At 52.0% G+C, this 26,027-nt stretch overlaps 1 protein-coding gene across 2 annotated transcripts in view; it reads right to left on the bottom strand.

Moving 5' to 3' along the window:
• Positions 1–167: 167 nt before the first annotated feature.
• WHRN (whirlin) overlaps positions 168–26,027 on the bottom strand; it is a 63,361-nt gene continuing 37,501 nt past the window's right edge. Inside the window, exons 4-13 of one of the 2 annotated variants that reach the window (XM_026113837.2) lie at positions 18,269–18,471; positions 17,787–17,823; positions 15,162–15,374; positions 14,538–14,750; positions 12,316–12,348; positions 6,209–6,280; positions 5,191–5,788; positions 2,985–3,163; positions 2,098–2,220; positions 168–999 (exon numbers count right to left, since the gene is read on the bottom strand). In XM_026113837.2, the coding sequence (XP_025969622.1) occupies positions 817–999; positions 2,098–2,220; positions 2,985–3,163; positions 5,191–5,788; positions 6,209–6,280; positions 12,316–12,348; positions 14,538–14,750; positions 15,162–15,374; positions 17,787–17,823; positions 18,269–18,471 (1,854 nt within the window). In that variant the 3' untranslated portion in view covers positions 168–816. The remainder of the gene's footprint in view (positions 1,000–2,097; positions 2,221–2,984; positions 3,164–5,190; positions 5,789–6,208; positions 6,281–12,315; positions 12,349–14,537; positions 14,751–15,161; positions 15,375–17,786; positions 17,824–18,268; positions 18,472–26,027) is intronic. The other variant, XM_026113838.2, reaches the window with a different exon arrangement.

Consider the following 26,027-nt stretch of genomic DNA (forward strand, 5'->3'; position numbering starts at 1 on the left):
CGGGCTGCCCCCCAGGAGCACATCCTTGTAAATGTACCTTTGGGCTCCCCAAGTCCCCGTGTGCAAGGCTGCTCCTGCCAAGGCTGGGCTGCCCCACAGCCCTCCCTGCCCTTCGAGCACATGCCTGTCCAGCCCCCCAAGCCCGAAAGAAATGCCCACAAACCCAGTCTTTTTCTAACCTGATAGATTTATTGAAAAATTAAAAGCACAAGCTCTGTATATATAAATACAATGACATTGCCAGCAATTTACAAGGCATCCGGCTGCCCTCCGCGTCCTCACCCGCGGCCTGTGCCACCCGCCTGCCGCCCGGGCACGGCGATTAGCACCCCGGGAGCAGCGACCGGCCAAGAAACCCTTCGACCTCCTCGTTCCCCGGCCCGGCCATGCCGCGGGCAGGGCCGCAGGCCGCCCTGCTCTGCATGTGTGGCACTAAAATGACAGCAGGACACCCGGCCGTCCCCTCTCTCGCTCCCCAGCCTGGGCCTGGATTTCCGCGCCAAGGGGGGAGTGTTGCTCCGATGGGCAGCCCCCAGCCCCAGAAAGGCAGGATGCCTCCAGCTGAGAGGGAAGAGATGTGCACTGACTTCTACCCATCCTCAGCCTGCCCTGCCCAGACAGTGACTGTCTGTGACGGGAGACATTTGGGGGCCCCTGGGGGTGACTGTGTGTGCAGGGTGCTGGAGTGGGAGAGGGTGGCGTGGGCTCTGTGTGGCTGGGTGCTGCCTTTCCCACACGGGTACCCCTGGGGTGCCTTTTGCGTCCGTCTGGATGCTCTCCTCACCTGCCACGTTCCTTCCCAAACCCATTTGGCTCCTAAAGGGCGACGTTGAATTCTGTGACCAGAAAATCAATGTAGTCCTTCTCCTTCAGCTTAAAGGCCTCAGCGATGATGCGTGCGGCTTCCCGGTGCTCTTTGCCCCGCAGCCCCGTGCCGTTCACCTCCAAGATGACGTGACCCACCTTCAGCTTCCCACAGTTGTGGGCAGAGCCCCCGCGCTACGGGAGGGAAGGAGGCAGTCAGCAGTGGGGGAGAAGGGAGAGCTCATGCTCTTCTTCCCTGGCTTGGCCCCATGCTGAAATGCAGCCAGCTCTGGGGAGGAACAGAGCGAGGAGAGGAGAAGGCAAGTGTAGGCTGCAACACATCTCATGAGCTTCAAGGGAGAGGAGAGGGTTGACAAGACAGGGTGGGTTGAGAGGCAGAGCGCCATTCCCATGATGGGAACCCAGAGGAGCTCCACGATGGGCTCACTCCAGACTCCTGTCCCAGCAGCGAGTCAGGATGTGGCATGGGGAGGCGACGTGCTGAGGAAGCCACTCAGCTCTGCCCCTGGCCGCGGGGTGCCGGCTAGCCCAGGCCAGGCCTCTCTGGCTGCCCGCAGGCTGCAGGGGATGCGCAGGCGCCCCAGGTCCCTCCGGCAGGCACAGACCGGCCTTTGCCGGGTCAGGGTGAATGTTTTGCAAAAGAAACATTTTACATTTTGAAAACGGCAGATGAATTTGGCTTCCCTCCTGTCTGCTCTCGGCTGTCAGCACAGCGCCAGCTGGGATAGCCAAGAATAACCAAGGAGCAGAGTCAGCTTTGCCTTTTTCTATATGTAACTTGAATTTTGCCCTAAGTAAACAGCAGAAGAAGCAGGGTGAACAGACAGCTCCTGAGAGTAGGGCTGCGGGCTCAGTTCCCCAGCCATCACCCCCCACCCCATCCCTATCTGAGCAGAAGGAAAGCATTTCCAGACATCTACAGACGTCAGCCAAACTCTTGGGGCTGCCCAGATCCCCTCCGACATGTCTGCAGCAAGTCCTTAGTTTCCAGGACTTGTTTTATGACATGGGATCAGCCACAGCATATGAACAAGATCCTCAGCTCAGCAAATCCCCTGCAGCAAAATGATGCCCCTGGCATTTGGGGAGATTCGGGGTCATCAAGGGCACATTGTACACCCACAAAATTCACACTGGGGCAGGGCTGCAGCTGTGCTCTGGCCCTGCCTTGGCTGGAAAGACATGGCTGAGGGGCTTTCCTGCTGTCCAGAGCTGACAGGGAGAAGAGGGATGGCACATGCACTGAGTTGTCCCATTCTCAGCCTGCCCTACCTGGATAGTGACGATCCGGGGCAGGGGCTGCCGAGTGTTTGCTCCACCCTCGATGGCGATTCCCAAGGTCGGCGCGCTCTTGGACACTCGGATCAGACACGACGTGGGCTCCAGGAGCCCAGGCTGTGGGAAGAGACGGCAGTACTGCCGAGGGAGGCTGGGCACCCGTCTCTCCCTGCTGTGCTCCCTATGCAGGACCCCACAGCTGGCAGCTTCACCCATGGCAGGTTTCCATATGAGAGGGACAGACACAAAGCCTGCAGTTGTTCCCTGACTCCTCACATCCACAGCCATGATCCCAACCATTTGCAGGCCTGGAAGGGCTTAGGGAGGAGCAGAGCAGCTCTCCGACTGCCTGCCGAGACCCCCAGTGTCACAGAGATCAGAAACCCTCCAATTCGCTTCTGACACCTGGTATCACCTGCTCCTCCCAGGGTGGCAGGTGACTTCCGCCATGGGACACTGTGCCCTGGGGATGTCCCCTCAGAGCCAGTAACTCCACCATGTCCCAAGCGGTTGTTTGCTGGAGCTGAGAGTGTTCAGTTGTAGCCAGGATGGGGTAAATCAGCCCTACTGTCCCCTTTTCAGTTGCTCCTGGCTCCCTTCCTGCCAGCTCAGCCCCACAGTGAGCTGACTCAGATTGTTCAACCAGGGAAAATAATCTGACAAAACAAAAAAATAAGGGGGTTGCTGCCTGCAGGCTGCGGGACCACAACCGGCTGGCTGATGAGCCAGATGTGCACTGCCTCAGGCTGAAGCAGCGGAGATTAGCACTGCCCCTTGGCAGCGATGGGTGCCCACCTCCCACCTCCCACCTCCCGCCAGCATGGCACGGGGGTATGGTCTGTGAACGGCACCTCCCCGAGGCCCCGGGCACCCAGCCTCACCGGCTTGGAGGCCCCCTCTGCTGCCCCCTCGCTCCTCGCGGCCTCCTTGAGGCTTCGGCTTTTCCCGGGGACCGGCTGCCGGCTCTTGTCCTTGCCGCTCATCTCAACCTCCCCGATGTCCACCCCGCTGTCCTCGCTGAGGGTCTGCCCGCTGTCCGACAGCTGGGAGAGCGTGGAGGCTGGGGAGAGACGCGGGCTGTTAGAGGAAAGGCTGGGCAGCACGGCTCCACGGCCAGTCGAGCACCCAGAGGACCATGTACCAGAGGGACAGAACATCTCACTCACTCCCAAGGCTGGGCAGGTCCCCTGGGACGCTGACCTGGGGACAGAGACAGACCTAAGTGAGTGTGGTCCAGATCCCCTGAGGTATTTCAGTGTCCACTCAACCCCTTTGGAGACCTGGAATGAGAGCAGGGTTCTCCAATGAACTCATCCTTAAGAGCAGAGCTGTGCATGTGGAGCACCATGGAACATATGACCTCAGACTTGGGTATCTGGATCCAGGATCCAACCCAGATCTTGCACTGGGATGACAGGAGAGGGTGGTGGGTTAAGGGATCCTGCTCGAGCCAAGTTTGAGACAGCCCACGCTCAATACCGGCTTCATCACCTCCGGCTCCCGGGAGGAGATGGGGACAGATCCAAGGAAGGATGAGCTGACAGGCAGAAGCCATCTCCCATTTAAAGTCAAAGCATCTGGGTGCAGATCTAGGATCTGCCTCTGGAAATCAGTATCAGGCACAGCAATATTATGGCATTTGCAGAGGGGACTGAAACCTTGGGAAATCGCATCTCTCATCTGGAAGAGTTGGGATCACACTGCTGACACCCCTCAAGCAGGATCAGAAGCTGGCACTCAAGCTCATTTCCGTACATTAGGAGATTAACGAACAAACTGCAGTGGGAGACCGGTGCCACGTGAGGGCGACAATGCCACTCGCATCGCCCGAAAGGCAATCGGGCATTTCCAGGGGGGCTCACGGGGGGGGCGATGCGGCGGGTACCCCAGAGCACTGCTGGGCGTTAGCCGAAATCAGCGCGTGCCCTCCCTGGGCATCCCCAGCCCTCCAGGGCCACCTTCCTCACTCCTGCGTGATCTGCTGAGGCACCTGTTGAGCTGCCCACACTTAGGCTTCTTTTTCCAGGGATGTGCTCAGGATAAACTTGACCCCCAAGCTCAGTGAGGGCACACTCAGTTTTTTTCAAAAGCAGGCGTTAATGGGAAAAACCCAGAATTGCTTTTAAAATTCTACTGGAAGCAGATTGTATTAACACAGAAGAGCCCACACAAAAGACAAGCTGCAATCAACTGCCTTCCCAAGTTTGGTCTTTAAGTAAAGGACAGATTAAATTGCACTGGAAACCTAGGGAGGCTTTGAAGAACATATTGAATGCCAATGTGATGCTGGATGCTGTGACTGTAGGCCTTGCAGGTTTTCCAGGACTGCCAAAAGTCAAGGCCGAGGGCTTTGTCTCAGAGAAATTCATACTACCACTACTGCTAATGACATTGTGGAGGGCTTTATGTGTTTCCTGGATTTTCACTCTTTTGCCATGATGCTATAAACCTGTTTTCTGCAATTTAAAACATGTCTCCCAAAAAAGCAAACAAAATCGCAACTAACCACTGAAACAAACAGCAGCACGTTGCCACACCGATCCACGCACTTTGGCTTTTCCAAACTCCTATAACTTGGAGTTTGGAACCAAACTGTCAAGTTTGGCGTCATGGCCCCTCGCCGGCACACTCTGCCAGCCCACATCCACGCCGGGAACGGAGAAACCTCTGCAGCGGAGCCTCATGCTCAGGCAGGTACCTCTCCCTCAGTTGCTGCCCTCGAGAATTGCCTCTTCTCCTGTTTCTCTCTTAGAGAGGGCTTTTTTCACCCTAAGGCTGACAACGTGCACTGAACATCTCACTGGGCACAGGCGTCACTGTGTGCAGCCTCTCTCCTACACCCACCCCAACGCACTCTCCATGCAGTCTCCATGGCAGGCTGGACCATCGGTAGCTGCTTCCTGCAGCAGTTGCTGGACATGCTTCCACCCCACAGCCCAGCTTGGTACTGTGACTGCCAAATCAGCCAGAGCACAGCTCTGAGCTAAAGCCAAACCAGACTCACAGTCGCCATCCCCAAAAAACAGAAAAGCTGAGGGCGATGGTGACTTTCCACCCTAGAATAGCTTGTCCCACCAGGACACCCACCTCTGGCCTGGGGCAAGGGCCTCACTTCGTTCACGTCAGGCTCGCTGTTGGGTTGGTGTACCTCCACCATGATGAAATGCTGGTTGGCCACTGACCGCGGGCTGCCCTTGTCCGGTGGTGGAGGCGCTGGGTGGGATGGTGGAGGAGGAGGGGATGGGGAAGAGGTGCTCTGAAGCCCACCGGCTGCAGGGCTTTCTGGGGGTGGGCTCCTCAACCTGGTTGGGGACTGGACCCTGGGGAAAGGACCGATGGGGTGCTGGCTGACCAAGGAGAGCTGGGCATCCATTTGCCTCCTAGAGCTGTGCAGGGCAGGAGAAATGGTAGCGTAGACAGCGTTTGGGGCAGACTCCTCAGTGGATGAATTAGTAGAGGAAGTCAGGCTGACTGTGTCCTTCTCGGGATGGCTAGGAGGGGGTGTGGGGTTTCGGGGGGCCACAAAGAAGAGGCCTGACTGAGAGGACTCGGAGGAAGGGCGCTTCGGCTTGTCTTTTCCAGGGTTCCTCTGCTGGGCAGTGGAGGGGTCCAGCCTCTGAGGGGCTGAAGGAGGAGGTGGAGGCTTGAAGTTGGGTGGTTCTTCTGGGAAGGAGGAGAGATCATCCTGTCAAACCAAGAACAGAAGCCTTTAGGATACCAGGCTCAGGCATGAGAACTTCCCTAGTCCTACAGTCACCTGGTATCTGCCTTCTCATGGTGATCACAGGAAAACTAGTGGATTTTGATAGAAATATCTCCCTGACTTTATTGACAATAAGAATATGACTCATAAATGAAGACGGTTAGAAGACAAACCACCCAAGTTTTGCTTTAGTTCCTATAAGTGCAGATGTTGTTCTTATTCAGACAACCCAAATCCTTCTTCCTAACTGGTCTAATTAATTTGCTTCAGTAATACCCTGCTTCAGTGACATCCACAGGTTGCTGATGTTGCAAAGAGCTACAGAAGCTGAGGCAAAACTCAGTATCATCAATTTGCCTCCAGCTCCCACTCGAGGCGCTGCAGCACAGTGCAGCATCTTACCAGGGAGATGTCCGGCAAGGTGTTGATGCTACTTTGATGGCTGTCTCCACCTGCCTCCAATTCTGACGTGTTCTGACAGGGCAAAAAAGGAAGAGAAAACCCAGTTACTACAGCAAGAAGCAACATCAAGGTGACAGGGAACATGCACAGGGCTGCTGGACACTGTCCAAAGCCTCTGCAGGGCCAGGGTCTTTCACCCAGTGAAGAAGGTTCAGACTGCCTAGGAAGGTCCCCTGGAGACTCTCACACCACATGGGCAAAGTGACCTGGCTAGGAAACTGACTCTCCAAAGCTAAGAAGAGTGCTCAAAGCAAGCCATGAACCTCATCTATAGAAGCCATTTCCTCTACAGTAGAGGAACACACTCCTCTTAGCCCAAATATCAGCTCTTTATATTTAATTTAGAAGATGAGGAAGGGAAGAACTAGCTCTGAGGGTCGCAAGCTAAACGCCCAGAGATGGATCTTTCCGGAGGAAGGGCAATGAAAGTTAAAACCTTCCCTCCCTGCAAAAACCGGAGAATTTGGTCTCAGATGCAAAAGGACAGAAGTCACTCCCACTGCTTATAACAAGGCAAAATGTCCTTAGAAAATATCACAACACAGCCCTGAACACATCACCATGCCAGAAATCAGGAAGGACTAAGGCAGTCAGTCCATCCGTGCAGGGGTGGCTGTCAATCAGGATGGACCAGAGGAGAGAATACACATACTGCCAAGCAGAGCAAACAGGCACCCTGGCTAAGTCACAGCAGGGAAAGGCAGAAATGCGGTGTTCCTGGGCGTGCAAGGGAGGCTGGGGCATGGAGGTGGGCACAGCTCTGCCCGGGCGGGCTGTGCCCAGCCTGCAGGACACGGGGGCCTGCCCATGGACTCTGCTCTGAGCACCCAGCAGGGCTGAACCCAGGTGGTCCCATGTCTAGCCTGTGGCCACGGCTCTGCTGCTAGCTTTGTCCCAGTGCCACCAAGGCACCAGGCTCCCTCTGAGGGATGCTCTGCCAGTGTTACATAGCACTGCTCCACCTGATCCCCCTGCAAGAGCAAAACCAGATCACAGCACCGCCCTGGGGACAGGCAGTGTGATCCCCAGAAAGAGAAACAGAAAAAATCCATCACGGTGCAGTTCCCTAGCATCCTTTTGCTACCTGACTGCGGTTCCCCAGTGCTCTGTGGCTCCACACTGCTGCCTCTTTCCCCCTCCATCGTCACAGCTCTGTCAGCTCCTGAAGGACCCCTACTTTGCATGGTACCTGCCTGGGAAGGACAGAGAGCAGCACATTTCTGGCCAGACTATCCAGGAGGTGTTGCTGAATTCAGCCTGAGCTAGCTAGGTTGTGCTGTCCACAAACACATCACTAACTTGGCAACCCAAAGCAGCAGCAACTCCTGATCTGGAGATGTTGCTGCTGCTGTTCAGAAAGGGCATATTTCATTTCCATCACATTAACAAGGATGTTCGTTCATTTGTGCTGGAATGGGCAGGGTACAGTTTGTGTTTAACTGTGTGTTATTTATTGCAGGGAAAACAACCGATTAGTTGAAATGCTGGTGCATCTGCATTTTTCCCATCTGCTGGAGGCTGCTGCCATGCCTGTAAGATGTTAGTGTCCCAGAATAGACACAGAAGACAATTAAAGGCATTAGAGAAGCAGCAAAAACACTGATGGAAAGTGCTTTTATCTCTGTGGCTTCAGAGGGATCCCTGGCGAATGAGAAAGCTAAAAGAAATGGCTTGTTCAGACTTTAGCAAGGAAAGAACTAGCTTGGGAGACCATTTCTTCCTCTGACAAGGGATGATTTCATCATCAATTCTACTCAACATAAAGACAGGTGGCTTTTGAAAAACAAAATCCCCTACCCCATGTGTTACTGTGTTCATCTGACTGTGCAGGGAGCCAGGGCAGAGAACGGATCCGGCTGAAACACATGGCGGCAGCAACAGAAAGTTCAAGTTTCAACCAGATCCGACTCGCCACAGGGCCATGCAAATCCAAAGGCTGGCATGAAGGACGGTGTGAGAACATACAGCTGAGGCTGCAAGAAGGGCAGTTTCTAAAGCAACCTCCAATTATGTTGATTAAAATGATCCTGAACTGCTCCCACATGCCAAGAAAGAACATGCTGGTTTCCAGTGCTTGGGGACTGGCGGGCAGGTGAGCAGCAGGGAAGGCCAGTTTCAGGGAGATTTGCTCTGCGCAATGCACATGTCAATAGCTAGCCTGGGACTTCAGTATGGATTAAAGTGCAAATGGGTGCCATCACCTTCCCATGCGACACCAAGGAACCCAGACGCTTCGGTGAACAGGGCCAGACACAGTGCTTGGTAAGCAGCACCAAATCATGCCAGCAGTGCCCTCCTCTCGGAGCTTCCTCTTTCTGCCACCCTTTCCTCTAACACGAAAGCTGTTTTGCAGAAAGCTGCCCAAGCAGCACATCCCTGCATCTCTAGATGTTGCCCAGAACCTTTAATCCAGCTGCAGGGCTGCATACACAAGGAAGGGAGCCGAGCCCGAGATGGTGGCATTTCAGCACCAGCTGTACCACATTTAGGAGAATCTCAACTGTGTGCCTAACGCTTCCCTCTCCAGCTCTGCTAGCCTCGACTTGCCTCCAAGTGCTCACTGAGCTTTTGCCAAATGACTCTCCTGATAAGACCAGGAGCAGCCTGCCTTCAAATCCCACTGTCCCTGCTGTCCGTAGTTACATCGTTACTGAAAGAAGAGGGTCTGCCCAATGCCCTGCTGACATCCACCAGTGCCATCTCCCCCTGTCCTGCCAGTGAGCCCTGTACCCATCACCATGACATTGGGCCCTTCCCAGGGTGCATCATGTGCTACTCATGTCAGCCAGAGGAAGGTGTTGCAGTCCCAGTCCAGCAGCTAGGACTAGTCTGCACAGAGGCTTGAACCCTCCTGGCAACCCTGGGTGAACCCAGAAGGCTGTGCCAAGAGCCTGCCCTGCCAGCCCAGCAAGACGGCACTAATCCCCCTGCCCTAGCTCTGCTCTTCCCCAACATCCAGTGACACTAATATTGCTCGTTCTTCAGGGTACTTTCTTCTGCTGAGGCATGCAAGTGGCAGACTTGCCTTCCCCAATGCTTTCTACTCTGGGGGAAAAAATAATTAAACAGAAATTGCTCCTGGCTATAAAATGTAATGGCTTTTAAGCTAAGCACATTTGCTTTCAGGAATCCGCTATTTTAAGACTGTGCATGCCTGGATCTTCCTTGAAAGGCCCATCGAATCCACGTGCCGCCACTCAGAAAAATGAGTGTTTACTGAGGAGGCTGCTTCTTCCTACTAATTCTCTGCTCCTCTCCCCTATTTCCTGGTTATTTATAGAAGTTGGAGGCTCTTCCAAGCCCTCTGCAGGGCACAACTGGGAGACTTTCACCCTTCCTGTCTCACACTGAGCCCACGGGTGCTGCAGTGAAGTTGAAGGGCATCTTTGAGACAGGCAGCCAGTTTGCATGGGCGGATTAAGTGATGGAGAAACTGCTGCCTCCCTGGGGAATACAGCCCAACCTTTAATTAACCTCACAGCTCAGAATGAGCCCCTTGTTTTCTAGTTACTGCTAACATGAGTTTTGCAGAGCTACTCAGCCTGTCTGCCGCAGGGTTTAGATTTTGAATAACCATGTCATCTGAGAATAAGCTTAGCCTTTCTTCTCACCTCCCTGCCTTCTCCCACCCCAGGAAGGCTTGAGGAAAGGGATTTGGGTCTCCTGGAGCCGAGGCCCTGCAGGGCCCTGGGCCCTACCCCAGCCTGAGCACAGAGCTCTCCAACCTTGGGACACAATGAGGCCCAGGGGACGGCTTCGTTCAGTCTCTCTCTTCCCTGCCCATATCCTGAAAGGCCTGGGTGTGGCACATGGGAACCCTCTGCGTGGGATGACTGCGCCTGTCCTGGGGGGGGTCAGGAGACAGCAGGGAGCTGGAGCAGCTCTGTAGCGGGGAGACCCAGGTGGGCCTGGGAGGGAGAACGGTGCTGGACTCACGTGTGGCTTTGGCCGGGGTAATGCTCAGTCCTGACAGCACCGTGGCAAGTGCGAGTGGTGCCAAGGAGGCAGAGCAACACGGCTCACTGCTCCTCAGCTCAGGATAGAGCCACTGACTGTGGACATCTGTGCCCCTGGCTTGGTGGGGACTCCTGGGAGAGTGACTGCCAGCTCCCTGCCTCAGTTTTCTGCCCATCAAACAACAGCAATGCTCTTCTCGGACACAACGCAAAGGTCTCTCCCAGCGTGGGGAGTAGCGGCCATTTCTCCCAGGGGCTGCTTGCCCTGCCACTGTGATAGAGGGAGCTGGATGAGGTCCCCCATTTCTCTGCTCTCATTCTACCCTCTTTCTAGAGACATGAGATTGTCTGGCAGCTGCCAAGGATGTTTTGGGCTCTTGTGTCTGACATTCACTTTGCAAAGAGAGGGACAGATCACACCCCACATTGCCATTCTTTCCTTACTTCTGCTTCTTGTGAAACAGAGCCAAAGACAGGCACAAATGTTAGTGACTGGGTTACCACACTGGGTCTGATCCTGTGTTTGCAAGCACTGTAACTTCAGGGGGCTGGGAGCAAGCCAACACCTGTGGAATCAGGCCCTGGGAGAAGACACCTTTTATGGCAGCACATTTTCTAAGAGGCGGTAGAGAAGAAAAATAAAATCAATAGGGATTTCAATTCTCTAATTATAACAATGAGGGCTGGGGCAGGAGGCAGGGACAAAGAAGATGCTAAATCCCTACAGGACAGTCTTGGTTATAAGCAAATTAGAAATTCATACTGCTCTGATCAGACAAGCTGCATCTGATTATTCCAGTTAACAATGAACCTCTGCTTTGCAGGATTCATCTTGAGATCCAAATCTTCCATTAAAAAGAGGCAAAGGTGAAGCTTAGTCAAGCAGACAGACATCCAGTGGGTGGCACAATCAAATAAGGCCTTGTCTCATCTCTGGGTAACCTTCAAGCATCCCAAGATGAAATCACCTTTTGCTTGGCAGGTCCTGCTCAGCCTCACGTTAGTTATTTTTGGCATAAGTTTACCCACTGACCCACTGAGAGCAGAGGGGATGGGAGTGTGGTCTAGTGTCAGTGACTTTGGTCAGGAAACCAAAGCAAACTATGTCCCAAGGTTCAGGGTGTCTGCGATGAACTCCCTCTGGCAATGCCACAGCTTTCTTCTTTTAGGCAAGTGGGATGTGGCTCTTGGGACAGGTTCACAGCTACCAGAGGTCCTCTGTCCCAAAGCAGCACTAGCAGCTCCCAGCCCCACCACTCAACCTGCTGACCCGTGTGATTTAACCCCAGGCAACCACGTGGAGGAGGTAAAGCACTATGCACAGAGCTGTGCTGCAAGGCACAAGCAAGCAGCTCTTCTCAACCTCCTTCCAACCAAAAGCTCTGTTATGACAGAGGAATTTTTGAGGTTCTCCCCACATCCATTTTTAGAAAGCCTTGCCCATCTAGCCTCTCTAACATATGTGTGTGGATTTATCCAAGGCTGAACACCCACAACATAAGTACATCGATCCTTCCTGCACTGGAACACAGATTTCTGCAGACCCAAGGCTTATCTGGAAAACTGTTCCCCATTCTCTGAGGATGTGTGACACGACGTGACTAGCCCAGTGGTAGTTAGCCAGGGTGCCTATACAGTGAGACAGCACAACAGCAGGAAGAGTAGGCACAACGGGACCACAAGGCAGGAAGGACAGTTTGGGGTCCAACACTGCTGGTCCTTCTAACACCCCAGCACTGAGCTGCTGATGGCACATGGGGCTTCAGTGCAAGCAGGACACTGGTGCCAGCCGTGTCTGGTTCAGGATCACTGATATATTGGAAAAGACACCAGAGTTTTGTCTACACTGCAGCACCAAGGCCTGCAGCCCCTGAGCTCAGGGGAGGGACTCAGGAACAGCTTGGCAGAACCAGAAGAAAAAAAAGCAGACATGGGAGAAATGAGGCAGTTGTTCACGTGGCTGAGACGCATGCTGGCCTCTGGAAGGGCCTGTTCCCCCTCTCCCGCCCAACACACACTTGCACACACTCTCAACACGTCTGCTATGGCAACCACAGCACTCGAGCTCCCCGTCTTGCTGACAGCCCCTACCTCCATCAGGTCTATTAGCCACAAGAGCCGCTCCTGGGAGTGTGCGAGGGGAAAAGCAGATTAAAACAAGCGTGAAAGGGAAAATAAAACATCAGGGAGGATGCAGAACAAACGAGCGAGACAAGCAAACCCCAGCACAATACACCCCTCCTCCCTCAAACCCATCCTGCGGAATCCAAATCCAGCTGTATTCAAAGTTGAACATGAAGGCTGCAATTAGCCCTCTCCCTTGAGAGGTGCTGGGGAGGGTGACAGCAGTGGGGAATTAGGACAGGAAAGTGCAGAGCAGTCAGTCTGGGGGTTATGCCCTTTTCTCTCTCTCTCCTGCTAGCTGAAGTAAGTGCCCATTTATGAAGAGCCCATGCTCTTAGCTTGGCAGTTGTTTACCACCACTGCTTGCTAAAACATCTCAAGACAGTGTTCCCAACGTGTGAGAGGAGATGAGTGTTCATTCTCACGTCCATGCTCACAGGACATGGATAGAGGAGTCACCCTGCCAAGGAGGATCTGCAGTGTAATCAAGGGACATATTTTCAAATACAAGGCCTGGTAGATGGTGTCTGCTCCCCACTCTGTGGCCAGAATGGCCCCCCTGGTCTCCCTCGCTGATCTCTGGGCACGCATGCCAGACAGGGCTCGGTCACTGCTCACACATCAGGCCCACCAGCCACACAGGCATCATGGAGCAGGAGGGAGAGCATGGCGAACCCAAAGCATGCGGTACAGTCTTGGGCACGGGGACAGCAAGGGAACTGAGTGTCATGCTCAGTGAGCAAATCCTGGCAGACCTCTCTGTTAGGTCTCTGCCACTTCGGAAAGATTTTCTCAGCAGGCCTTCCTAGAGCAGTGTGAAACTTTCTTTATTTACCTTGATCCAGAAAGGATCTCACTGTAATCCACCCTGAATGGAGCAGATGGCTTTCCTACAGGGATTTGTGAAGTCAACCAGACAAAAAAACAGCTCTGATGCTCTGAAACTCACTGCGACCTCCCGAGAGGCTGGACTGAACTGTGAAAGCAGCCACAGCCCTACGAAAGCCCCCCTACCTCTCTCCCCTGCTGGCTGTGCTGCCTGGGCCCTCCGCAGCACAATCCCATTCGCCCTGGACGTGGGCTGGTTTGCTCGCTGTCGAACTAGCAGAAGCCCATTGTCATCTGTTCTTTTCATGAAGGTTTTAATTTCCAAGGTTGCTAATGCATTTATGATGAAAGGCATTTTATGGCTAGGAAATTAATTTCGGGGCTGTGTGCCTGCATTCTCAGGAGTGATTATGATAACTTAATTAGATGGTGAGTGCAGTGAACGCCTGGAACTGAGACGTGGGAGGGCTGCTGCTCAATGCTGGGGATGGGGGGAGATGGTGTGGCTGCAGTGGTCTCCACTGGGACAGGGGAGCAGGGAGCCAGCGGCTTCGCGGAGGTAATTTGTAAGGGACAACCAGAGCTGCTGAATAGTGGCAGGCAAGGGGTGGCAGTAGCAAGTTCCTGAAGTTTCTGTGTGGACACAGCCTTCATTGCTCAGTAGAGATCCTGAAAGGGAAGCAGATCTCCCCTCGCTGGGGACAAAGTGATGCTTAGCACCAGGCTCAAACCCCGTGCAGAGGGCAGTGGCATCTCAGTCTCAAGGACACCGAGAGATACCAACCAAGCCTCATAGCATCTCCTTGTACCTACAAATCACACTAGTGCATCTTGCCTGCAAGGATCTCAGAGCCTTGGGGCACAGAACATGCATAGGATCCCATCAGCAGGCAGTTGAAGCTGGGGCACTGCTGTACCTGCATGTGCACTCCCTCCTCTCCATGCAACTCCCACAGCCAGCTCAGCCTGTTCTGACCCCTCCCAGCTCACCTGGCTCTGCTTTAGTTGCCTGTGTCTCTGCTGCAAAGCAAATGGATGTGGCAAAGGGCTTTCAGAGCAAGGCCACGATTGCACAGACAGCAGAAACAATGCTGATTTTTCCTGCCACTCTAGTAGACTGTCTTCTTTCCCCTGCCTTGGAAAGTAGTGGCTCTCTGATAAAGCCTGCAGCCTGGAAAGATGATCCCTCACAGCTTGTAAGCAGATGAGAGAGCTTTGGGGGCATCCATAGGGGAAGCAGTTGGAACAGGGTTTCCTGAGGGAAAAATGCATTAATAGCACCTCTGGGGAAGTGAGTTTGTTGCAGGGCTGCCAGGAGCAGAAGGTGTTGAAAGAAAAAGGAACAGTCAAGAGAGACTTACCCTGGCTGAGCTGACGGTTGTAGAGGTGAAGTGGCTGCTGGAGGAAGAGACGGTGTCGCTGTAGGACATCATGGAGTAGGAGTCAGTGCCGATGCTGGGCCCCGAGGGCTGCCGGGCTTTCATGGATTCGATCTCTCGCTTCAGCACCAGGTTGTCGAAGCGGTCAAGGTCTTGTGGGGAGATCACGCCCCGCACCTCTGAAAGCAGTGAGAACTGGGCCAGGCAGAGGGACAACCAAAGAGAGGTTGGAGCATGACCATACTCCCTGGTAGGTGAATACCCATCCTCCCACCCTGTTCAGCTGTGGTGATGAGATGTACTGGCAGAGATAAGGAGGGTTTGGTCCTAAACTTGCCCAGAAGTCCCTTTGCCACTGAACACCAAACTGTATCCCCCATACTGTCCTACCTCTAGATTTTGCTTTCATACCCTCACTCTTGATCCTGTACAGATAACGTTGAACTTTGGGTTTATTTGAGAGCTCATTTTCACATTTGGAAAGGGGCTCATATCTCCTGAAATGTCAAGAAAGGCTGGCAGGAGGCACTGAGCCATACTGTGACAACAGCTCTGCTCGCTCCATGGGGTAAAAGAAGCTATCCCTGGCCTTAGCATGGGCCTCACCTTAGCATGTGTGTTGAGTAGCTCAAAGAGCGCCATGACCAGAGCATCCACAGAGATGTTGCCTTCCTTATATTCATCAAGGTAGTATCCCATGGTTGCCCGCTCCTGTTCATTCAGCAGGTGCCGCGCTTGTTCCTCCAGCATGACCCGCGTCTGGTTCACCATGCTGCTCAGCGTCACCTGGGAGCCTGCCAGGCCTCGGTAAAACACAGGCTGCAGAAGACAGGAAATAGGCTTTGGCCTAGGATGCTAAGAAACCATCCGCTGAAACCCACCAGCCAGAGAGGGTGGAGGCCACGTGAACAACTTTGTCCTGTTCCCACCCTCAGGAGAAATATGCTGAAAGGCCAGTCAGCCTGAAAAGGGGGTCCCTTTGTTCAGGGTATGACAGAGACGTGCCAGAGACTCTTCTTCCATACCTGCTCTGCCACCAGCCAGCCAAACATCAGTCTGGACAGAGCAGGTCTGTGCTGGACAGAAGAGTGATGTTGCCTTGACTGGTCAGTCCTTGGCCACCTTGCCAGGCTCCAAGATTGGCTGGCATTGGCAAGGGTCAGTTGCGCACTAATGGGGTTTGACAGCCCTGCAATGCTGGCTCTGGACTCCTGGGACTCCTTGGCAAATGCGGCCAGTGTGCTCAGTTGTGGCACATCAAAATAGATGCTGCTTCTCACGGTGGTGGCACTGGCAACTCGCTTGCTAGATTTGGCTTGCTTGCCTTTCAAAGCTGCCAGATGTCCTGTGGAGCTGCCTGAGCTCTTTTGCAGGCAGCACATCCTAAAATCTCTGCCTTGACCACCCCATCCGGAAGCACTCTGCTCTCTGATGACCTTCCCCGAGAGATGCTGCTCAGAGGCTGGGGGAGAAGGTGAGGAAGTGCACCAAGCTGCAGAGGAGAAGCAAAGCAGTGGATGAAGGCTGTGCGGAGGTCCTGCGTGTTGGTTGCAGGATGCCACTGCAGGGATGTGGGGACAGGCTGAGAGTCAAGTGCCATTGAAACTCATTGACTGAGTGCTGAGAGATGGGAAGCAAAAAGCAGGACCCAGAACTCGCCCCTTGCCCTGTGCTCTATCTGCTAGCCCAAGCTCCCTGCGCCTCAGACTGCTGCTCTGACTTTTTAGTGACTATGCTGGAAAGCAGCACCAGAAGAGGGATGCAGAGAATGACTGGAGGCAGATCCTCCTGAGGACTCACCAGCATAGCTGCTCACTTAAGTGTTACTATTGGCTCTGGAGTTACTCAGACAAGGAGATTATACAGCACCAGTTAAATAAACAAAATAGCATCCCATCTCTGTTCAGCAAGTGTGGATGCTGTCCCTTGGCTAGCTACTGATTTAACAGCAGCATGTATTCCTCCACAGCAGACCTGGGGAACTTGGCACCACTAGAGAGAGTCAGTGTTCACATCTTGTGTAAAATGCACTCCTGCTCCTGCTGCCCACCTATGCTGCAAGCTCAAAGTAGATGTCGGGGAAGAAACAGCCACCAGGCCCCAAAGGAGTCCCAGGGAGAGACAATTCTGACTGCAAGCAAAAGGTTTTTTTCTTTGAAAATGATTCCTAATGATTTCTAACAGAGAAGCTCCTTGTTGTTCCCCTCCCTAGCAGCGTGGGCACAATCAGCATAGGGAGATGGAGCCAGACAAGGCCTGACAAGGCCCAGGGACACTTAAGAGGCGAGGCTGGGAAGCATGTTTTGCCAGGCAAACAGCGCAGAGCTGTTATCAGCGTGAGCCACCTGTGATACCTCGCTGCCTCATTTCCATTTAAAAGGAATGCGCTTTGCAAAGAGATGTTTGGAGAAGACACGCTGATGCAGAGCTGCAATCACCACACTGGGCAAATCCACACCGCTGCCGAAACCCTGCTCACTGGCTGCTGTGCAGAGGGCTGGCCCAGCTCTGCTTCAGGGTGGCAAAGGTCATGAGAGCTGTCAAGTCCCAGAGACTGCCACCAACCTGAAGGTATCAGGATCGCCTATGCAGAGAGGAAGGCATCCCCACTCTGTCCTTGCCAGTGTGTGTGGAAGAAAGGGGGATCCAACTCTGTCCTGCAGTTCTCCCTGCATTCGCCTTCCATTAGATCCATTCCAGAATCTCCCCTCAGCCAGGCTTGCCCTCCAAATCCCTCTGTCTCCTTCCCAGAGACAACTGTCTGCCCCCAATACACACACATCCCTGGAGGGATCTCACCTCCTCATTCTGCGCCACAAGCCAGATCTCAGACTAGACCAGCCTGCATCCAGGCTGAACAGCAAACGACCTGGGCCTTGGTCAGCATGGGCAGAGGCACATCTCTCCTTTCCAGGGGCAGACTGGGCTGGCTCATGGCGACACTGTGTCATTAACGTCATCATTCCCAGGCTGGGAAGCACCCAGTCTGATGTAGAACAGACTCACCAGCGATCCAGGAGTGAGGGGGGGTATCCATTATGTCACTGTTTGCAGAAACACAGCTGGTAAAGTGAGATGGGCAGGAGAAAGGCCAGAGCCAGTTAACATCCACCAGTCTGTGTAAACACCCCTTTCATAATCAGGAGCACAAAGCCAGCTCTCCTGCCCATGGAAAACGGGAGACAATGATGCCCATTTCACAAGGCATTAGGAAAGCCTAACATCTCTTACCCTGGCTGTCGCCTCCGCAGCGTGATTGCCCACTGCCCTGTGAGGAGGGAGAAGATCAGTTAGCACTGCGTGTCGTGCGCCCATCAGAACAACCCTAGAGCAGCTCTCACCTGGGGCCTCGCACAGGATCTGTTATACTCGCTTCTCTCAGTGCCTTTGCTGTAAGCTAACACTGGGGTAAGCTCCTGGCCTGGGGGCACAAGGAAGGGGCTCTGCATGAGGCAGAAACATATTCTCTGGACCTGATCCACATTACAGGGCACAGATGCTGTCTTCCAAGCACCAGATACGGAGGCACTGGGGGTGTTCCCGTAGACAGGTTGCAAATACAAATCAAAGGGCATCAAGCTGCCAGCCTTTCATTGGCAAAGGACATGCTGCTGGTCTGTACCCTTCCTCGGTTACTGTATGCACCCTATGGGGAGCTCTGAGTTGGAAGTCTTACATGGCAAACTTGCATGGGGCTAGCACCCAGCACATACCCTGCTGAGTTGACGAGGGTCTCTCCAATCTGGGAGCTTGCTATCCACCTGGTCTCATCCACAGTGGTGCGGGCGTGGGGCAACCTCCCGATGTCCTTCACCGTCATGATGAGGTGGCGGGAAGACTTGAGCAGCTTCACTGCCTCGTCATGGGGGATGCTAAGGAAGCTCCTGCCGTTCACCTCCAGGATCTGGTCTCCTACCTGTGGAGTCAGACCAAGCATTAAAGCTGACAGCCAGCAACGGACCAGGCTGTAAAGCTTGAAAGAGTCTGTATTTAGGATCCCAAGTCAGACCAGTCTGCCCAGTCCCCCTCTGTAGGTTTGCAGATCCACTTGGTTAGAAATGACCCCCAAACCATACAGGATCCAAGACCTCCAGCCCCGATCCCTCCTGTTGGTCTGGGCCAAGAACCATCTGCTGAAGCTATGAATCTCAGCTCTCTCTGTGCAGAATGGAGAGGTCAGTTTGAGTGTCCCACCCCAGCTTCCAATTCTATGTGAACTTTGGGGTCTGGAACAGCTGGGATTTCATCTCTTTCCTCTCCTGTTTCTTCCCCAGCCTTCCCCTGCTGCTCCTGGCAGCTTTCATTTGTGGCGAAGGCCTTCTTTGTAATCAGGGGCTTCCCTAATAGCCTGGCCCTATTCAAGACACAGCATTCATCTAGCATTTCTTGATCCCAGGTCCTCTTTCTCTTTGCTTCCAGGGCATTCAGTGCAGCTCCTCCTCACTCACATATCACAATTTGCTCCATTTCTGATAAACCACCTCTTTTAAACTGCTCCTTCATATCTTTGCTTAACCACAGGCTTCTGTTCAGCTCTGTCAAAACACAGTCTTATTTTCTTTATGCTGCAGTGCAAGCAGAATGAGACATTCTTTAAATAACTTAGCCCCTTCTTGGGGAAGAAGAGGGCAAAAGAATAATGGGAGACAATTTCTGAAGCTAAAATAATAAAATGGAGAATCAATTCCAATTCTTTCAGCTCACTCCATCTCATTCTGCTACTGTGTCAAAGAAGCTTCAGAGGACAGGGGATAATTCTCTGGACACTTACAGTCATGCACTCCAGTGAGAAACAGTGATTGATCACTGCCAGATCTACGTGGTGCCTGTGATTCTGCTGTCATCCAAGTCAGAGATGATGAGGGCAGGAGGCCCATGGCACCACGCTCACCTTGTCAGCCACTGACCTACCTCAGGCTGTCTGAAACTGATGCAAATCATAGTCCCCACAGTCCTGCTGGGGCAAGAGCATTTTGTAGGCAGGATCTGACCCTGTCAGCAGCCATGTGCAGAGACAGTAACCCTGTGTCCAGAGCCTGTTCCAGCCGCAACATAACCGGGCAAGGGTGAAACGGGGAGCACAAGCCACAGTTTCAACAGGAGCATGACCAACCATTTCAGTTGGAGAGGGTTTCAGCCTGAAGGGCTCCCATCAAAGCAGAGGCCACAATCCAGCCCCATGTGCACCCCGCTCTGCAGAATGACCTGTTGTAGAGGACCGGTTCTCTACATGCAGTTTTGTCTCAACATTGCTGCTGCTGCTGCTGCTGCTGCAAAGCCGCTGCTGCCAAGGCGCGTCGGGCAATGCCGTGCTGGCGCCCCCGGGAGCTGTCCGCGAGGTAAACAACCTCGAACATCTGCACGAGGTAAAAAAGGCGCGAAAAGGGCAGAAGGTCATCTCTAGGGCACGAACTACACGTACTCATTTGCCATCTGCGCATGAGCAGGAGACCCCCAGATGCCCCAGCCTGTTTCTGGAAGGTTCCGAGAGGGCGGACTGCGCATGACATGGGAAGCGAGGAAGCATCTCCCAGAGGTGGGGCAAGAACCTATAAAAACTGCAGACGGCGTGAATAGAGGGGGGGCTTGTTTGCGACGACTGAGGAACTCGAGCGGAGTCAGCGGAACCAGACGGGAGCTTCCCGCCGCTGCCCCCCCCCCCCCGAGACTCCCAAGAGAAGAGGACCAACGGGACGCCGCTGGATCCACGGGTGGTGATATCTCTCTTTCTCTCTCTCTCTCTCTCTGTCTTCTCCTTTTCCTCATTTTTCCCTGAACGTGTGACGCGGGACGTGTCTAGTTAGTTGATTCCTTAATAAATCTTAAAATTGGTTGGCTGGTGTCGTTTCACCTTAATTCAGTCCAAGGGCATCACGAACTTGGTCGTTTGGCCCCAAGGGGAGGGAGGTCGTCCTCAACGACTCCCTTCGGGCCGTGACACCTGTGTCTCACTACTCAAACTAACCTTGGGCCATCCACTCAGGAAACATACTTACGCTCTGTTACTATGCTGGTATGTGTATGTGGAGTTAATGTCCATCCACCTTAGGCCAGCGGCCACTAGAAACTTTTCCAACTTTTCCCCTCTCTGATAAGCCTTTCTGAACATCTCCCAGCTCCCTGGGAAGGCCAGCCCTCTGCACAGCAATCACATTCAGATCTCATTCTGGCTCCCCTTGTCTTCCAGAGCTTACAGGGCTCTTTGCATTAGGTAATCCCATCACAGGGCACACTTTCAGCCGGAGATGCATGCCTCTCTTTCTGACTCTCTTGTCATCTTGTTGCTGTAATCTGCTCAGCTCCTTAAAGTGCAAACTGCTCACTGAATGGCACACCTGAATGGCAACCAGGCTGCTCTGAGACTGCCTCATTGTCTGCGGGCTGAGGAGAGCTCCACAAAACCCTGACAGCTGAAGAAGGAAAGAGGCAAATGCCTCCCTGGCCTAGTTCCCAGGGGTCAGTTCAAGGCCTGCAGCTCCACCTTGCTATTCAGAAAGGGGCTCCCTGGCACCAAGAAGCAAGTGAATAGGAGGGGGAATTAGCTGATAGATACTAAAGAGGAGCCTGAGGTGCTCCTGCCCACTTGCGCTGGGAAGGTCTGCTCTGCTCCGCTCCTTGCTGATGACAAATGCTTGGACGCGGAGGGTAGTATATGGTGATCTTTGTACTCCTCTGGCCTTAAAAAAGCCCGTCTGACAGAGCAGGGGTATAATTAGCTACATTGACCTAGGCAGGAGCAACCAAGATTTGTGGATGCTCTGGATGCAGAAGGAGAGACAGCACAGTATCTCCATGAGAAGTGATAGTGAAGGAAAAGACACAAAAGAATGAAGGACGCTGAGGATTACTGAACATCCAGAAGCTGAGGAAGAGAGAAGAAAATCCTAAAATGCCTTTAGCAGCAATGTGAGAGTGAAACCAGGAAAAAGCCAAGATCTGCCAGGAGCAACTGATTCAGTTAGTTCAGACTACAGGTGTTGGAAGGGGCTGATAAAGGTGCTTTGAAGAACCAGGCAGGACTTCACAAGTGGCTGAGACATGACTGATGCCTCTTGAGTGAACAGAGAGGACGCATGAAATGACAGCCGATGGACCACTTCTGCTCAGCGTGCAGATGTGATTTGAGAAAGATCAACTAAGTCCACAACAAAAACACACGATGGCAAATTGCAGGAAGAAACCGATCAAAAATAGCTCTAACATTAATGTTATGCCATAATAATAATCCAAGTGATTGCACAACCTTGCTGTGAGCCCTGCCTGCCACGTAAGGAGAGGCAGGAAGGAAAGCTCAAGAGGAGGGAGACAACAATGATTAGTGGTATATGAAGGTGTCTGTGAAAGGAGAGATTGAGAAGATTATGCCTGTTAAATTTAGAGGGGAGATAAGTGTGGGGGGACATCATGGAGGTACAGAAAATAATGCTGGTAATAATGAGAACTCAAGAGCTCCTGCTGATCGTTCGTCCTAATGAAAGGACAGAGGATGCTTGGTGAGGCTGGAGGGCAGCACACTGAAAGGGAGCTCAGACTGGTGCTGATATGCAGTGGGATAGCTGCACAGCTAATGAGGCAAAAGAGCTCGTGTAGATCAGAGATAAACCCAAGATCCTACGGCTAGTCAAGAGGGGAGCCAAGACCTCTGAGTCCCTGAGCTGGGCTGATGAAGGATCTGAGCCTGCAGTTCAAAGGGAAGAGGGAGCACGAGACAGATGCATTGCAACAGCCACTGCAAGGCCCTGGTGGCAGCAAAGCTGGGGTCCTGCTGCACCGTTTTTCTCCTTTGGTTCTAATAAAAGGCTCAAAGCAACAGGCCCTGCAAAAGGAGCCGTCTGCTCTCGACTTGCTTTTCTCTCCTCTGGTTTCCCCATGGAAGAAGGAAAGACAGCACAGGCTTGGGCCGGACTCAGCAGGTCATGACAAGAGGACAGTGGTCCTTCACACCAGCTGGCTGGAGGGGAGAGGGCACAGGGCAGAGCCAGTGGACTGCGGAGCAGAGATCAGCTGCCAGAATCACGTGCCGGGCATGGGAAACTTCACTGGTCTGAGAGAGAGGCAGCCTGGAGCCAGCCCTGCCTCCATGAACCAGCCACAAAGAGAGACCCAGAGGCAGCCCGCTCCATCTGAGCTGATCCACAGAGATCAAGACATAGAAAGGAGGAAGGGAGAGAGCCCTAGGGGAGGCAAACAACACAAATGACCACATTCCCAACCATCAGACTCTGGAAAGACCTCAGGTTCCCTTCAAACTCTGTCAGCTTTAGAATTAGGAGTGCTGGGTTCACTGCAGCACTGAAATGATGAAAATTCAAATTCTATTAGATAGTTTTATTGCAATTATGAATCTTTAATAGTTTTTCCTATCAAGGATTAAGCTTTCATGATTTTTTGTTCGAGACAGTTAAACAGATTTAATGAGCCATTCTTTGATTTCTCCCCTCAAGAATGGGACAAAAGGAACCTGGAAAGCCCTCGCAATAGCAGGGACCCTGGGGCAGGATGTGGAAAAGAGGAGAAAAGGGCATCATCAGTCCTAAATTCATGAGCAAATCCATCACTGAAGGTGCTGGAGCAGCAGAAAGTGCAACGTGGTGGTGAAGCGCAGCAAAGGTGTTTGGGCTGATACAGCTAAGCGTCAAGGTGAGGACAGCCCAAATCCAGGACAGCGAGTACTCTGATGGGCTGTTCTGCCAGTGGGTCATTACCTTTGCCTCAGGAGCACTGTGGAGCAACCTTGCATCTGCCATTGATCTGCTGCATGGCCCTGGACAAACTACTTCATCTGTCCGTGTCTGTCCTGCAACGCTTCCTCATCATTTGTTCAGACAAAGTCCTTCATGGCTCTCTGGTCTCCTGCACTCCGTTAGTACAGTACCTACCACAGGGAGACCTCTATCAAGTGACCACAGAATATTAACATTGGGTGAGAGTAACTTGCCACAAAATACTTGGATTTGTGCATGGGAAAAAAGATCTTGCAAGAACAATTGCTGACGAAGGGCAGATAAAAGAATCACTGAACAGTCCAAACACCTACAAATCAGCCTATCTCGATGATACGCTCCTATTAGGGCGGGAGAGGATTTTTTGCTAATTAACACAGATAATCACTTTTTTCCCCCCCAAACTCAAGGACAACTGGGAAGGTAACAAAAGACTGCAGAGACGAAAATGCAGCATCTATTAAAACAAAGGTTGATCCTGGCAAATTATTTGCTATATACACAGCTCCTAACCAGCACCAAATAAAGTAAGAAATAATAAAACACACAAAAAAGTTATTGACCTGAATATTTCAGAAGCAAATTTTCAGTTGGGCTCAGAAAATGGCAGGGGAACATAATAGGATGTGCTAAGTGCCTGAACTCTTCTGAAAATGGAATTATTTTCCTTTCCAAGGAAAAATTTACCCTGAAATGCAGGGGTTGAAATGACACACAAAAAGTGATAAACCACAGATGAGAAGCAGAAGTTTAGGAATAATGTATCTTGATGATGGGCTTGGCTGCTTCTCTTTCTGAAGACAGGCAGAATAACACAGCAAAGTGGGATGTGGTTGAATCTTTCTGGACTTCAGACAAGGGTTCTGATATCCCAAACCTCTTAAAAATAAATGAAATCAGGGAAAAATTCAGTCATGCGGATAGAAAGCTATGTAAGATATTTTAAACAAGAGTTCATGTTAAATGACACCAAATTGAGCTGGGAATAAGAAGGCTAATAGCATGCCAAACAGTTTGGCATTAGCACTAGTCTTTAACGCCACTAATGTGCCTGAAGAGAAGTTAAGTTGCACTCATGGACACCACTAACGTAGAAGGAGTCTCTCTAGCACAAATAATTAATAAAAGCACACCTTAAGAAATTAAAAGTATGAGTGGGAAAAAGTATGAATTGATTCGGAAACAGCTGAACTAAGAATCGAGGAAAAATAAGTAGGTACTCAGCCTGGGAAATAGCTGGGCTGAACAGGCCAGGGCAGACGATGCATGTCAAATGAGGCCAATACGTCCTACCTGGAGGATCAGGAACAGAGCTGGGAGCAAGGAAAGGGAGCAGAAGGTGACACATGCTGCTAAAAACATGGTCTTTTCCCCAAGCACCTCACAATAAAATATAAGATGAGGGACAAAGGAATGAAAGGACACAACAAGAGAAGATGGCCTCTTGGAGCAATCAGTGGTTTCAGCACTCCTGTGCACGGGTTTCCAGCAGCCTCTCGGAAGAGAAGAAATTTCAGGAGAGACGTCCATCCTGGTAAATGGGGACATCGTGCCAAGGACCGCTCCAGCTGCCTCTGGCGCTGCCTTCAGTGGAAAGGTTGCATCTTGCATACCACAACCACGCATCTCATTACATTCCTCACTATATCGCTTATTCCCCAGCCTTTGAATCGGCCGTGAGGCTCTTAGTTCGTTTTTTCAGCCTCTTTTTCAATGTGTAGTCCCCAAAATACAAGCCAGCATCCCAGAAGCAGCCTCATGAATACCACCGATGATGTAAAATCATTTACCTTTTCCTATTTACAGCCTCTCTTTTTCTTTCTCTTGTATATGGATATATATGGATTGTGGTAGCCTCTTTTTACCCTAACCTTTGTGCTGGGGACTCATATTGAGCTGTTTGTCTAAAGAAAGCTTAGAAAAAAAGGTAGAATACAAGGCCAGAAAAAAAATGAAGAAAAAAATCAGGGCGCACAGAGCCACGAACTCCAACAGAATGGGCTTAGCTCCCGTACAGCATCACTACGTACGTCATGGAGCAGGCAGAAATGACAGGAGCTGAAAGTAAACAAGCCTAGCGCACATTTCTGCTCTGCAGTCCTCTGCTAACCTGCATTTCTTCAGCATGAAAACTTACACCTAGGCAGCATATTTTAAAACGTGCCCAAAGAACGCATTGTCAGAAGCTTCGTGAATGAATAAACATAAAGGCGGCCAAGGCCAGGAATATGAATATTTAAATATTGATCAGCTGCAGCAATCCAGCTTGTTTTCTGCCGGTACCTGCAGCGCGTTCTGCTTCGTGGCCATGAAGCTGGGGGAGCAGAGCAGTGGTATCCAGACGAGTGTGATTTTAACCTGTCAGCAGCAGCGAGGGCTAGATCTGCTTCTGGGATTCCTTCCTTGTGGCCGCAGCCCCTGTTTCTGTAGTGAGGGAAAGCAAGTCTAGCTTTTAAGGCCTGAGAGACAGTTCCTTGATTCTGACTGGTTTTCAACATCATCAGTTGTTGGCCCTTTAAACAATTAAGGAAATTTCAAAAATGTTATTAAAACATCCAAAATTTCTGATTTGGAACCATGGATGCAAGAGGGATTTCTGGGGTACTTCTTCACCTAAAATGAAGAGTTTGGCAAAATCAACTCAAAAAATTCTGGTAACAAATTCAGTGTTGCCAATTTTTTTTTTTTTTTTTTTTTTTTTAAAGCAAATAATGTTTTATGCAAAAACAAGTTGCCCAGTCTTTGCTTC

This window comes from Dromaius novaehollandiae, chromosome 20 (genome assembly GCF_036370855.1).
Source record: "Dromaius novaehollandiae isolate bDroNov1 chromosome 20, bDroNov1.hap1, whole genome shotgun sequence".
NCBI lineage: Eukaryota > Metazoa > Chordata > Aves > Casuariiformes > Dromaiidae > Dromaius > Dromaius novaehollandiae.